This window comes from Alosa pseudoharengus, unplaced genomic scaffold (assembly GCF_046254945.1).
Source record: "Alosa pseudoharengus isolate Yale_2024_CS ecotype anadromous, Long Island Sound unplaced genomic scaffold, YU_APseudo_1.1 YU_APseudo_1.1_scf_12, whole genome shotgun sequence".
Classification (NCBI taxonomy): Eukaryota; Metazoa; Chordata; class Actinopteri; order Clupeiformes; family Clupeidae; genus Alosa; species Alosa pseudoharengus.
The window spans coordinates 16,124,629-16,139,663 of NW_027468587.1; the positions used below are offsets into that span (position 1 = coordinate 16,124,629).

Genomic DNA, 15,035 nt, shown 5'->3' on the forward strand with positions numbered 1-15,035 from the left:
TTCTTAATTTTCTTTGTTTAAAGAGGAGGACCAGTGTAGGCCTATGCTCTTTGGTTTCTGCACTCACAGGTGGCATGTGAATTAAAAAATCATACGGCAAAGTCTGCCACCCCGTGGTAGCCTACTTTCAGTAGCCTAAAACAAATGGTTCAAACCAAACGTGTTACATTGTTGTAGGCTCCATTTTTCTTGTAAATGTTTTGAAAATATCAAGATAATACTGTCAGTTTAAAACAATTTATTTGTCCTTGGTATACATGTACCACAATGAGAAATCATAAAAGTACAATCTGTGCGAATGAAATGGTTAAAGTTTCAGGGGGACCTATTTAATTGTAACACGTTGAATAAGATCATTCACAGGTTAGTGAAGTACATTTTGCTCTATCGGGAAAAACAACTTGTTGTAAAGTAGTTTCTCGCGAGGTGCTTTAGAAAAGTAAAGTAGCCTTCGTTCGATGCTAATTGGTGGTAGGCCTATGTTGTGTGGCTCCTAAAAACAGGACGCCGTTGAAGGACATAGCCTATCAGCGTGTCAAATATCGCGGCAAACACCCCTTGAAAACAAAAGTATGTCTGTCTGCTGTCATAGCTATCCTTACAGCTTGAATACCTTGCTGGATGTAATTTTCAGTCCTCCTGACGCGTATCTGTTGCAAGTGTCATTATGTATACATCCACAGCATGATCCTTCCACAGTCATCTGAAGTAGCCTAACGTTACACTTTTGGCAAGGAAAACATTTTCTATTGCCAACATCACTGTCTGGTTCTGTCTTTTTCAAGAAAGCAAACCATTATCTATTCTAAATGCACGGCCTGACCAAAATCAAAGTGCATGTTTCCTCTCTAATTCTTTTGTTGTGAATTCGATTTTTATGTCTTGTATTTATTTGATCTCCTGACTTGCTGGGCTTTGGCATGCAGTAACAGTTCATACACAAAGGTGTACATTGTGACATGACTAGAATACATCTAACTCTGACCACCGTTCTATCCTAATACACTCAGTAAACAAATATGATGTTTAGGTTAGATATGGGAGATAATTGACTGAGATGTAGGCCTACAATGGAAGGTAGAGGTCCCTAGCTTCACTATAGCTTACTAATAACTTTGAGTGGCTTTTATGCCTTTAGTCTGATAGGACAGTGGAGAGAGCGAGTGGGAGAGAGATGGGGTCGGGTAAGGAAATGATCTGGGTCGGACTATAACCTGGGTCTCTGTGGGCTCATGGGCCCATTTATGGTGCGGGCACTGGTAACCAATGCATCACAGCGCATGCCACAAGCCACTATGCTTCTACTATGAATCATTACACTTTCATCTTTACCATCCTCATCCCCTCAGCAGAATGGCCTTGTCTAGTGCAGGCCGGCACATTTGGAAGACCACCACTTACAGTGTGAGGAGACTCCAGTGTCGTCAAACAGCTGTGTACACTGGTGTCCATGGATTCAACGATGAGGAAATCCGGGGAAAACTGCAGGCTTTCCCTGGCGGATCTATTGATCTCATCAAGCAGGATTCTGGAATTGCCGTGATGACTGTGAACAATCCAGCTCGCATGAATGCTTTTTCAGGTAGAGTATGTGAGCATACATAACCCACAATTGCACTGGAATGGTCTATAACAGTCTTGATCCGGCCACTTTTCAGCTGTCTTATGAATGGATTATACCACTGTCATGTTAATACTGATGCAGAGCTACTGTCATTTAATTGTGTTTAATGCATTTTGGTATTGTACAGCAAAAAGGTCTGTATCTCACTAGAATTCATCTTTCTGATAGACTGCGTTCTGCCCGGCTTTTAACTGTGTGCAGCAGTTTGCCACTAATTTAATTACCTAACTATTCTCTGGTTTTCCAGAGATACACCCCACCTCCATATCTGGGGTTGTGACTATGTATTTTGTTGTACAATTTTTCATCTCAGTTGTTTAATTCTGTGCAACTGACAATGCAGTGAGTGAAAAAAATGCATCATTCTTTCTATTTCTCCCTTTTTACAGGTATTTTATTGTGATGTGTTGTACATGTGCAGAATCACTATATCGTAATACCATCTTTATTGAGAGTTGTATCGCAAGTTACTCTAAGTTCCACCCCTTGGATTGTATCTTTGAAATCATTCATTGACCTTACAGGAACCATGATGCTTGAGCTGGAGGAGAGGGTGATGCAGTTGGAGGAATGGACCGAGGGGAAAGGTCTCATTGTCCAGGGGGCTGCTGGAACCTTTTGCTCTGGTTCCGACTTGAATGCCGTCAGGGCAATATCAAACCCACAGGTGAAAATCACATCTGTTACACTCAAAAATAAAAAATACACAAATGAAGCACTGATGAAAGAAGCTTACAGGTACAAATGTTCTTTCCCCTAGGATGGCATGAAAATGTGCATGTTCATGCAGAACACATTGACCCGACTGCTCAGGTAAGAGCCTTATGGAAGTGCAAGAGAATCTTGTCTGTTTTAGGTATGCTTACTGTACCTCAAATATTTACATACTCTGGTAAAAACAAATAAAACAACTCCACACATGATCACATTTATTGAGTGATGTGAACTTGATATTTGTCAGTGCAAGTCTTTTGTTCTCTCACAGGCTGCCTCTTATCTCTGTTGCCTTGGTGGAGGGCAAGGCACTGGGAGGAGGAGCAGAGCTCACCACCTCCTGTGACTTCAGGTGAGGGGGGATGTTGAGATCTCACTGATGTCAACTCATCAGTTTTTACCACAAAAAAATTGATATGTTTTAGTTAACATCATATTGGTTAATGAAGTGTTATACTTTCAGTTTGTATTCACGGTCTTGGGGATGATGCAAGCCTGGACAGTGCCATTTGAGGTTTATAAGGTTATCGGACCTAGCTGTGCCATTCTGCACTCACAATTGGAAGCATACAAGTCAAAACCATAGTAAAAAAAACGCTACAGCTCTGTCTTCCTAGAGTGAACTTTTAAAACAGTATTCTTAAACAGCTGATCTCACCTTCCAGTAATGTCAGTATCTTGTTACAGATAAAAGGGATTCTACTAAGAAAAAATTATGTTTTGTGCAACTGTTAGCTATTTTTACATTGATGTGTAAGTAAGGCTGATTGTTTGTACAAGCAGATTGATGGCGCCAGACAGTGTGATCCAGTTTGTCCACAAGCACATGGGCCTTGTTCCAGGATGGGGTGGTGCTGCTCGACTAGTCCGGATTGTGGGCAGTCAGAACGCCTTAAAGCTGCTGGGTGGTGCCAAGAAAGTGGACCCAGAATATGGCACTCAAATCGGCATGGCCAATGGCGTGCTGAGCCCTGCGAATGGCACCAGTGCTTTGGTAGAAGCCGAGCAATGGCTAGCCCAATACACCAAAGGCCCTGCCATGGTGATCAGGGCGGTGAAGCAGGTGGTGGTGTGTGGGAGAGAGCTCCCCCTAGAGGACGCTCTGAGGACTGAGAAAGACGTGTTTGGGACCGTGTGGGGTGGCCCGGCCAACCTGGCAGCTTTGGCCAGCAAGTCTAAACATAAGTGAACACAAGCATGAGGACTTGTCACACACTGATCGAGTGCTTTTGACATGCAGACTCAGATCAATTTCCTAATAATATAAGTTTGATTACTGTATGCCCTTGAATGTGGTGAACAAAAACAAACACAACACAAATTCTCTCATGTTGAGGGATGTTGCAAAAAAAGCATTAAAGATATATACATTGAGTGGTGAAAGTCATTTCATTCTGTCTGGATGCTGTAACTCTAGGCTGAACAGTGGCAATTACTAGGTGTAGCCATTATGATGTTAAGAAGGGTCAGCATTAGCAAGTGTCGTCTATTAAATGGGAATTAGGTCAGTCAATTATAGATAAAAATTGTAATAGGAAACTGCCATGTGCTTCCACATTCCTATTACAGGAATGAAGCATAATGTAATGCAATTAAGATCAAAAGACAATCTTGTGCAGTTTCTAATTCTAGCCCTCAAAACATAATAGAACAGTCATCAAAATCAGTCTGCCACATTCAAGAAGCCAACAAATCCATAATCCAGAAATGTCAAGACTGCCAACAGCATCATGCTATCTGTCATTTTTTTCTTTGGTTGCTGCTAGTTTCAGATAGCCCATAGAATGAAAACTTGCAAATGTGTTGAAGCTCATGGCATCATGATATTCTTTGAACCATTTCACTTTGATAATACACTATGCAATGAAAACATATATACACAGGATACACAGGATAACAGATATCTGTGGTACCAACTTGGAGAAATCTTAGTACTATTTTATAACTGTCAGCAGGCAGGCCATCATTGTGATTTTTGCTCATCTAATCTTGAATTTGGGAATTATAACATTCAAAAACATACATTTACAATATACACGCATACATAAAGGAACAAAATGTAAGGAATTAACCCAATCTATGGCATGGAATACATGGAAATAATCAGGGCAGAGCTGTAATTGGGAGAACTACCCGTCCATTGCTGATATAATGCCATCATCAGGATGCCTGCGTTTTGTCACTCCACCTGTGGCTGGCTGTATCAATTGGGCTTTAAAAACTGGTTTGAAATGCAGGTTGGTTCACTAGATAGCACCAAGGTTCAAAGAATTTGAATAGAACCGGTTCAAGAACCAGTTCTCTCTTGGTTGAAAAAACGCCCATTCAGAGCCACCTCTGTCTCAGTTGACCACCAACTACAGGCAGGTTTAGACTAATGATTATCCCACAACCTGATGACTAGCAGCATCACTGCTCTGTCCCAAACCCCAGATCACTACCATAATGTGAGCATAGGGAAATCATATAGTCATTTTCTCAATATCCATTCCATAGATTTGGTTTATACTCATGCGTTTTCATTTGGAATCATGTATTATGGATATTCCAATGGCGTGAGCTATAGGATTTACATATACTTAATAGACTTAAGACATTACTTAGTACATTACTTAATAGAAGATTACTTAACGAACACTGGTGACCAAAGGATTTATCGCCAGATAGCGTGATGCCAGTAAAGCTGAGCGGGTACTTCATTGTGGGCCATTGGTAGAATAGGAGCTGGGCTGGCATGCAGTAGCCTGAAAAGCTGCTGGTTCAGTTTCTGGTTTCCACCGTTGTGCCCTTGAGTAAGGAACTTCACCCCAAATTGCTCTGGGGAGATTTGCCTTTGTAATATAACTGACATAGTTTAAGTCGCTTTGGATAAAAGCATCTGCTGAATGAATAAATGTAAATTGGAGTATTGCTCGGGGTCTTACCCGGAGCAAGTTCTTAAAAGGAAACATCTCCCTTTGGTGCCATTCTGCAGGAGTACATGTGATTACTATGAACAGATTTCTTTGTAATCATCTGAGTGTAAATTATGGCAGATTTTGTGTGTTTTATGAAGCTTATGCAGGCTAACATAAAAAAAAAAAAAAAATCATGGATCACAATGTAGCCATTATGAGAAACACAAAGAGGCCTTTGATATCCACAGCATGAGATCAGGGTGAATCCAGAGCCTTGTGGAAAGGTCTCAGCAGTAGCTCCAGAGACAACTCCGATCAGATCTGCACAAAGCACTTCACTTCTGATGAAGGAGAATACTGAATTTCCCCTTGGGGATCAATAAAGTGTCTATCTATCTATCTATCTATCTACTGAGATGTTCATAAATGTAACACAAATAGAGATATTGTTGAGAACCTGTAGTGGTAGACATCACCATTAATATTTTGGAAGCTAAAACACTTACGTCTTCAGTGGATATGCAGCATCATTCAGTTATGTTGTCAACTCAACACCACTGAGATATAAAGACAGTATTAAAAAGCAACAACTAGACAGTAGTCTTTTGATATGGGATGATAAGTTGACACAGACTTTATTATTAAATTACAAATCCTGTAACAAAATATTACAACAAAGCAAAAGTCACAGAAAGAAAATTATACTTCTTTTAGTTTTTTAAAAGATGGAAATCTAAAACAAAGTGTCACAATGTTGACAACTGGTGACGCATTAAAAAAACAAACAAAAAAACAAAAATATAAACTGTAACGGATAACACTGCCCTTGTCATACGACCACATCATTCATTTCACACAAAACTCACAACAAAGGGGCAAGCGACAAACCAACTGCCTAGCCAAATGAAATCCAAAATAACCATAATAATAATAAGAACATTTAATTTCATCCTGCCAGTAGTGTTTAGAAGCCCTCTCTTATAACATGCACAAGTTATGAGCTAGACTAGCACACAGATGAAATGTGAACACAACACTCCAAGACCATGCTATGGTTATGAAACACCATTTTAAAATCAGGACTGCAGCCCAAGGGTTCAATATGTTTAAACTTCAGACCCCTCAAAAGATCAGAAAAGCTGAAAATGGTTTAACACTTTACCGACCACACTGTTAAAATTATTAAAAGCAACTCGCTCATGTTTTAAGGCCTTGTTTAGAATTCCAAGTGACCTTTTCTTTTGTCAGGGGCATTAGGTGTTAGGCATGATGGATCAATGCAAATTATAATAATAAAGAAAAATAAATCTATGACAAAACATTTTAGGTAATCATTCACATTCATGGTTTAATCTCCAGAAACAATTAAATCTACACAAGAAAAACTGGTTCAGGGAGGGAGGGTGGTGGTGGTGGTGGGGCTCCTCATCATCCAATGACACCCAGTACAGGAGGGCCCTTGGACTGGCAGGAGTATGGTTGTTGTTGCTGCTGCTGCTGCTGCTGGAGTTGCTGTGATACTGAGTGCAAGGGCTGACTGAGCGGCTCAGTTCCAGTGAAGGGGTCTTTAGTTTCCCCCCCAGCGTCTTACACTTCAGTCACTGTACACTGCCCATCAGGCCTCCGGGAGCCCAAGCTACTACCACCAGCACCACCACCACCACCACCAGCAACGCTGCTAGTGACCGATGAAGCACCTCCAGGTGGGGAGCGTTCCTCTGGGTTCGGTCGGGGTCGGTGAAGTCCTTGCCAAGCCGCAACCGCAGCAGCCGTACCCTCCTCCTCATCCTCCTCCTCTCCAGGAGGCCTCTGATCGTTATCCTCCTCATCCTCAGTGCTGCTCTCTGGTACAGATTCATCGACTGAGGCATCGTGGGAAGAGGACAAGCGTGAGGGAGAGGTCTCATCTTCGTCGTCCTCATCGTCGTCCTCATCCTCTTCCCCCTCGAGGACGCCGCCTCTCTCTGGAGCCGGACTGCGGCCAATCTGGAGGTGGACGAAGGCCCTTTCCAACGAGAGCCCATCGTCTGAAGAGGAGGAGTGGCTAGAGGGGCTTGTGGGCTGGCCACCAAGGGAGGTAGGGGGTCGGCCAGGGGGGACCAGAATAGGCGGGGCAGCCGCTGTGGCACCACCAGCGCTGGTCCCTGGCACTCCGGAAGTATCTGCCCCGTCTGCCGAGCTCTCGCGCCCTCCTGCCGCTGCGGCCGCCTGTGCCACAGCTTCTGAGTCCAGCCTCAGCCCGGCCACGCCCTTCTTGGGGATGTCCACGACGTCACGCTTCATCTTACGGCGGCGGCCGTGCTCGTTGCGCCGGTACTGGACCATATTCTCCAGGTCGGCCACGTACAAGAACCCGGCGATCAGCATCTCTGCAGTCTTCTTGCCCTTGGAAAAGGCATCCTCCAACTCACGGCTGGTGCGCTCATCGTACTGCCACCATCCGTTTCGGCCCTCGTAGTACCAGGCGTACTCGCCCGGCGCCTTGCCGGCCGCCGAAGCCTTGAGCTCCTCAGGTGACAGCAGTGTGGGCCGCTCCAGAAAGTCTTCCGGCACCTCCTGTCTGCAAAGGGCGCAACGCTTGCTCTGCCAGGATGCGCCCTTCACACAGAGGAAGCAGAAGATGTGGCGGCAGGGCAGGCGCACCGGGTGCACGCAGCTCTGCAGGCAGATGGCACACTCTGGCACAGGCAGGGAGGGAGAGGAGCTGCCTGAGCCCGGCAACGAATCACTGCCCCCCTTTCTGCTGGCCAGCAGGCTCGCCGAGTGGTCAACCTCGCCACAGCTAGCCATTCTAGCGAGATGTGAAGGCAAAATGTACAGTCACAGATGAACACACTGTATTGCAGCTCTCATCTTAACAAATGTGTACAATTTCATATTGACTATCACAACACTGTAAACGGTGGATACTTACTGAGTAGTCCTCTAGTATGTCTTTGACATCAGGGGTAGTATTATTCTTTCTTCTCGTTTCGGGGTGATTATCTGCGGAGGTGAAGAAGAGATTAATGCGGTGTTACTTCGCCAGTTAACGATACGTTAGCTAACGTTAGTGAAAGCTAGCTAACATCTAGCTAAGCGTTTCTCGTATCACATTAAAAACATTTCTGACTTCATAGATAGAAATGTATTTAATTGCGATTTAACCTCTGTTGTAATTTCAGCGTTACATCATTAAACTTGGGAAAAGCAAGGTTTCGTTAACTGTCAGCAGAGACAAAATGAAAAACAAATGCACGTAACAGTTAACTGATTAGTGCTAGGTATCCGCTAGCTGAAATATAATATGCTAGCAAAATAAAACTGTTAGCAACCTGCGACAAACACAAACGAGCTAGCTTATTTCTTTTGACATTGTACAGTTTGACGTGAGACACCCAGAGAGTGTCATGATAAGACTACACCAAACGTCATCATAAATATAATAATTATAGTAATTCCTAATCTTCGACAGCTGATGAATAGCTAGATCGGTGGTCAAATCAGCTAGGCTTGAAGTCAGGCCTTAGTAACGCCATTTAGCTATTGTTAGCTAACGCTGATCATTACCTAGCCAACGGTAAATTATTTACGCCTATTTCATGTCACACAAAACATTAAACGTGTCGTGAAAATATATGACAGTTTTGGCAATAAAAGGGGTTCCTTCACAGAGACTGTGGGATGAGGATAGTTAGCGAAGTACTAATGAAAGAAAAGAAAAAAACACCGATGGACAACAACTGGACCTGTTGTGGGTGGACCATTGCTCTGGTTAGCCAACATTAACGTTATTGCTAGCTAGCTGTCAGCTTAACCAACGCTACCATGAAAGCAATCGACAAACAAAACACTGCGACACATCACAAACATAACAGCAAAACAACGACAATAGCAGACAGAGAGACAGACAGAGAGATTTTCATTTTCTCACTTACTCTGATAAGATCGTCAAGCTCTGTATTTTAGGTGGCTGCACAAAATACCATAACGAACGAATAGAAACATACGTAGTTGTTTGTGCGTCACTTCGCCTCGCCCACGTTTCACGTAACCTTTGCGCTCTCTGTACTTTCTCTTCTCACCCCCAGTTTGGATACATTTCATCTGTCTGGCAATCCACTTACTTCATAAGTAGGCAATCCATGACAAATATTGTACTCTAATGGAGCAAATTGACATATTATTTCATAATATTTAGCCTACTTAAAGATTTTATGATTGTTATGATAATACATGGTAGTTTACATAAAATAGACTAAATTGACAAAAAGTGCCAAACATAATCAGTTTCTTTGTCATTTTATTTTAATTATTTTATTTAATTATTATTTTAAGTTCACTAATCAACTTTGAAATCAGGTCTTTGAAATAGGCTTGTTTCATGTAAGATCAAACATGTCTGAATATGTCTTTCATGTGCTCAAAGGGTTGAAGCTTTGACAGGAGTAGTCAGACCACTGCAGACCCTTAGCCCTATTAAAGAGAAACAAAATTGTGGCATCCCGATCAAATGTAATTAATCTATTTCAAATATGGATCATCATGTAGAACTGAGAGATGATGATGATGCTGATGATGATGAAGAAGAAGATGATGATGATAATAATTTCCCAAATAAGCTAGGCCAACAGAGAAACGGCTCCATTCTGGATCACGCCCAAAATGTTGAGCTGTTCGGAACATTTAGACCATAACAACATAATCAGTTTGGAACCTGAAAAAGTTTGGCACTGGTACAAAAAAGTTATTTCTTTCCTGTGAACCAGAATGGGTGTCATTCTACAGGTCAGTCATGGACGCAACACCCTTTGTGATGGTTCTGTGATTGATAGCTGCCAAAATGTGTGGAGTCTTTAAATAAGGTAGGCCTAAATAAAATAGCACAGCCTTCAACTTCAAATAATTCAAAGTAGCCTACTGACAACAGGGCTCAGCGTTAACTTTTAAAAGTGGTTGCCAGATTGGCAACCAGGTATGAGGTTTTGGTTGACAAAGCTAACCAAATGTGGTTGTCACAGGGGCAACAAAATTGGTCCTTAATTGAGACCTTAACTGAAGTGCCCTTTGGTTTAAATCTGATGAAATTAAGACAGCCAGTAGTGCAAACACTTACCACCTTCCATTGCCTCAGACAGCTGTTTTGGAAAGACCCATTGGGACTTCCGAGTATCACTTACCCATGAGTCCAAAAGATTTACACAGCAAGACAAACAATGAGAGGTAAAACCCATCAAAATTTAATATATTTTATTTGAAGTACAGGTGCTTTTTGACTTTTGTTCAGATGGCTTCAGAAGCACAGATCCTGTGAATACAGACAGGCAAACCAACACTTTGTTCTGAGGGCAATGAGCAAGAAAAACAATAACAATAACAAAAACAAAAACAACCTGTCCTTTTTGCCCTATACACATATATACACCAATACACATGCAGTCAGTAGAGCTTGCTCTCTACCACAGGCAATATCCAAGATGCCAGCAAGCATGCTCACTTTTTAATTTAATCAGAAAAGAAGTATTGACGTTTATACAACATGTTCTACATAAAACCTACATTCAAACCATGGCGCATTGCTGTACCAGGGCAGGGTGGTGGGGCTAAGGTGGGGTATTTTATTTGATTTATTTCTCTTTAGATTCACCAAACAGGTTCACCAAACACAACATCATCCTGACACAACAAAAGAAGTCCTCACATGGTTTCTCCTATCTGGCAGCCGTCTCCACTGTCCCATCACTAATGCAGCAAACAGCATATATTCATTTCACAGGTCTCTAATTCGCTGTTAGAACATCTCAGGGGGGTTTTGGCCTGGGCTTTGGGCTCGACCCAAGTGTCTGTCATCATGTGCACCATGACGTGGCCCTTTCCCTCTCTTGTGCATATACAGTATATATTTAAATTATACAGGTAGCAGCAGCACCCCCTAAGCAAGGGGATAAGGGGGTGAGAGGCAAGGGCAAGTGGGCTTGAGGGGGGTGGGGGTGGTTGGGGCCCGCTATTGCCCAGTGCCTCCGTCCATAGAGGTGGGGTTCCTTGCATGGCCCCTCCGACGTCGCCGCTCCGTTTTATTCCTGTTTTCTGAGTCCTCCTGCTCTCCACCTGCAGCTGCAGCGGTGGCAGCAGTCTTCCTTTCTTTGTCCCTGTCTCTCTTCCTCTCGTGACGACTCTCTGTGTTCTCTTTGTCCCTTCGGTTGTTGCGGTTCTTCCTGTCCGGCCGTCGGCCTGAGGAGAGGAAAAGAACAGAAGGGGAGACGAAGAGCATCTGTTAGCGTTTGTGTTACTTAAAACAAAGCATTCTAGAGCCTGTAACAACTACTGAGATCAAATGTTTTATATGCATGAAGTTTATGTGCAAAATATTTTCTCTGCAGGTGAAATGGTTTCTTCATGGCTCACAGATGTTGCAGAAGGATAAAAGACACTACCACCGTTTTCTAAGTAGATCCTTTAAAGGTTTATAATACTGATATGAGTATAATTTTCTAACAATATACAAACTTTTATGCTCAAATCCTATTCAAATGATCACAATAGTCAGACCTCTTTTGACCTTGACGTTATTACACCAGAGGAAAGTAAATCATGAAACCAAAATAACCTACTCTTTAAATAAATGTTAAAGCAGTATGCACAGTATATAAATGTGCTATTTGTCATTCCTCTGCAGTGTGTGATAGAACTCTTACGGGTGGGAAAGGGGTGAAAAGGGAGACGCTGGAGATGAATCCCCGGTGTCAGATTTCCTCACTGAGATATAAATGATGGAATCCAGACAAATACAACCATGCAGCCGACCAGTCATTCAGTTCACAGGCCATTATTTACTCTTTCTTTGACTTTATCTCTGTTTGAAAATGAATGGATAGGAGATGAGTGGGTCCGATCTCTGCATGCATATGCGCCTCACACTTATGTAACCTTTCAGGTTGATGGCTTTCAACCATCAACAAACACCTATGGCTTGCGAAGATCAACCCTAATTCCTAGTATTGTATATGCTTATATGAAACTTATATAACTTTATCTTCTTGTTTATGCTCCTAACCCTTTCTTCAACGGTTCTTTTCACTCTTGGAAGCTAAATCGCATTCTGCCAGAAAGAGTTGGATTATTTTTCTCTACAGGAGTGAGCAAGATAACTGACAGAACGTGTGTGTGGTGATATTGTGTTGTGACATTTCTGAGTAATTCATCACACAGTGTTGTGCTGTTTTGGAAAATGATAGAATAATACTGTATAGATTTGTTTTCCAAGTATTTCCTCCAGTCAGTTTAGTAGTGCATTGATACTGGTCTGTTGAGCCACTAGAGGACAGTCAAGCACTGTTCTAGGCATATGTCACATCGAGGATAATTTTAGCTGTTGGCTGCAGGCACATGCCAAAAGACACTTCTCTTGACTCATCCAAAATAGAACGTTTCTAAAATAAATTCGGTTGATACAACTTTATCTACTCTTTGCCTAGCGCTCCAAACAAGCCAATATCAATTATTGTGGAAGGCTTATCGCATGATGACTAAACCCCCCCCCCCCAAAAAGGAGAAAAAAAAGCAGAGCTGGGGGGCTTTGTTGTGTGCGAGTGGGATTGTAAAAGTGCTGAGGCAGACACAGAGCCCCTCGACCCCCTCCTCCCTCGCGGGCTTATTAATCAGTACAGCTCTCTGTCCGTCCTGATGGAAGAGGAGGGCTCACCACACACACACCAGCCCACGCTGACCTACGCATTCCTGGGGTCCAGCCAGGGCGATACGGGGCCCTGTTGGCCAGGGCTGTTTAGTCTTCACGCAGGAATAACCCGAGTGCAAGTGTCAGTCGGTGAGGAGACACAACTGGCCGCCGGTGACTGAGCAACCCGAACCTCTCCGCACCTCCCTGTGGGGACACATCGCTATTGTTGTGTGTGTGTGTGTGTGTGTGTATGTGTGTGTGTGTGTGTATATATATGTGTGTGTGTGTGTGTGTGTTTGGGGGAGTTTGTTTGAGGGTGTGAATGGATAATATAACCCCATGGGATTTGGGATGAAGATAGAACAACAGACTGAGTGAGTCAGTGAGACAGAGAGAAAGAGGTGAGAGAAGAGACAGAGAAAGAGAAAAACAGAGAGATAGATAAATGGAGAGAGCGAGAGCGTTTGTTAGTCTCACTCACCAGGGATCTGGAGCACAGCCGACATCCCCCCGTCCCCCCTGTCCCCATCCCAGCTCTTTAAACACAGGAAGTCCTCTCCGCACACATTGTTTTCTTTGTTGTAACATTTCAGAGATCAGTGGATTAGTCATAATCTCTGCATTTCCTACAAACCGAGGCATAACATGATATGAGGTTGACTTGGGATGGTTGCTATGGAGATGTTTATTGTCCATCTGAACTTTTTAAAATTTACAAACTGGTTAGCATTGTAGGCTACCAACTCCCAAGAGTGATTGGTTTGGGAGACGTTCAAAAGAGTTTAACACAGTTTGGGTTCTTGTGGATACTGATGGAGGACTGGACATGGTTTGTAGTAAATTTGCTTTGGAGCCTGTTGGCCGGCCTAATTTGGCTTCGGTCGAGCTCAGGTTGATAGGCACCCAGCTTTCCTGCTAAAAATAAACCAGTTGGAAATTTGTGAATTTGTCTTTTTGTATTTATCAACAAACCTCTCAACAGGGCTAAGCCCTAATAGCAAACTCCTCTCAAACGTGTTGCAACCTTAAAACAGAGCCCCTGCCAACCCTTGGCTTTTAGCTGCTTCTGTGCCTCTGCAACGTAGATGTTTTACTGGAGGGTGGTGGGGGAGTGAGGGAGTCATCTGCCACTGATTATTTATCATTTTACAAAAGAGTGATTGAGAGGGAGTCAGAGAGGGAGTGAGTAAGCAAAGAGACAGAGAGAAACCAAGATTGTGAAGACAAGTTGTGTGTGTGTGTGTGTGTGTGTGTGTGTGTGTGCCTGCATGTGTGCTTAAGTGTGTGTAAAAGACGATGGAGTAATATTCAGAAGACACTTGTGTCTGCCAAAAAAATCTGAAACACACATGTTCCCACTCCAGGCCTGGGGTCTACGGTGTGATGCGGAGCCGTGCGGGTGGTGTGGGGGGGCTATGGAGATGTGGCTGGACGCTGCACATGAAAAGGCACAATTACACTAATGATGGCTGGGGGGGACTACATCCTCCCTGGCGGGCACATGCTCGTCCGGGGGGCTTTTGCCAGGAGCCAGAGGGGGATTAAGAGCTCTGGGCCGTCCTGCAGGAGGAATGCCCAGAGCTTTTGAAGGCAGGAACCGGCTACCCTCTCTCACTCTAGGCTGGTATAACCCTGGTGGGGTTGTGTGTGTGTGTGTGTGTGTGTGCGTGTGTGTGTGTGTGTGTGTGTGTGTCTGTGTGTGCACGCGTGTATATGTGTGTGTGGGTGAGTGTGTGTGTGTGTGTGTGTGTGTGTGCGTGTATATGTGTGTGTGTGCGTGGGTGAGTGTGTGTGTTGTGTGTGTGTGTGCATGTGTGTGTGCATGTGTGGGTGTGTATGTGTGTGTGTGTGTGGGGGCAGGGGCCAGTAGGTGCCGATAGGAGAGCAACAGGGGTCTGGAGGCCACATCATGCGCCGTGTAAACACAACGGAGGTGACAGGCGGCATGACAGCATGGCCTTAAATATTTACACTGTCTCAGGTTCAGGACGGGGCAATAACACTGCATTCTGGCTGGTACCCCATCTGATCCCATTCCACTGTTGTCTCCGAGACCAGTTCCCAAGGCACAGCACGCCAAATATGGATCACTGTCTTTACCTGTGAGAAACTAGCTGTCTGTTATGGATGAAACAAACTAAAG

The 15,035-nt window shown here is 43.6% G+C and overlaps 3 protein-coding genes across 7 annotated transcripts in view; 1 reads left to right on the forward strand and 2 right to left on the reverse strand.

Moving 5' to 3' along the window:
- The first annotated feature begins 264 nt into the window (after window positions 1-264).
- Window positions 265-3,713, forward strand: echdc1 (enoyl CoA hydratase domain containing 1). 5 transcript variants are annotated; one of them, XM_076279439.1, is made up of 6 exons: window positions 265-363; window positions 1,350-1,582; window positions 2,149-2,291; window positions 2,385-2,437; window positions 2,610-2,690; window positions 3,122-3,713. In XM_076279439.1, exons 1-6 carry the CDS (start codon window positions 299-301, stop codon window positions 3,525-3,527), a joined length of 981 nt encoding a protein of 326 aa, XP_076135554.1. In that variant the 5' UTR covers window positions 265-298; the 3' UTR covers window positions 3,528-3,713. The 5 variants fall into 5 exon arrangements, with proteins under 5 accessions (XP_076135554.1, XP_076135555.1, XP_076135556.1 ...); XM_076279440.1 differs by lacking the exon at window positions 265-363 and adding an exon at window positions 374-570; XM_076279441.1 differs by lacking the exon at window positions 265-363 and adding an exon at window positions 374-570 and having other exon boundaries at window positions 1,353-1,582.
- A 2,131-nt stretch (window positions 3,714-5,844) lies between these two features.
- Window positions 5,845-9,239, reverse strand: rnf146 (ring finger protein 146). The gene is made up of 3 exons (XM_076280263.1): window positions 9,153-9,239; window positions 8,150-8,220; window positions 5,845-8,026 (listed from the first exon to the last, which is right to left on the reverse strand). Exon 3 carries the CDS (start codon window positions 8,023-8,025, stop codon window positions 6,823-6,825), a length of 1,203 nt encoding a protein of 400 aa, XP_076136378.1. The 5' UTR covers window position 8,026; window positions 8,150-8,220; window positions 9,153-9,239; the 3' UTR covers window positions 5,845-6,822.
- Window positions 9,240-10,482: 1,243 nt separating this feature from the next.
- The window catches only part of rspo3 (R-spondin 3), a 14,586-nt gene continuing 10,033 nt past the window's right edge, over window positions 10,483-15,035 (reverse strand). The window contains exon 6 of the mRNA XM_076280264.1: window positions 10,483-11,445. Within this exon, the coding sequence (XP_076136379.1) occupies window positions 11,219-11,445 (227 nt within the window). The 3' untranslated portion in view covers window positions 10,483-11,218. The remainder of the gene's footprint in view (window positions 11,446-15,035) is intronic.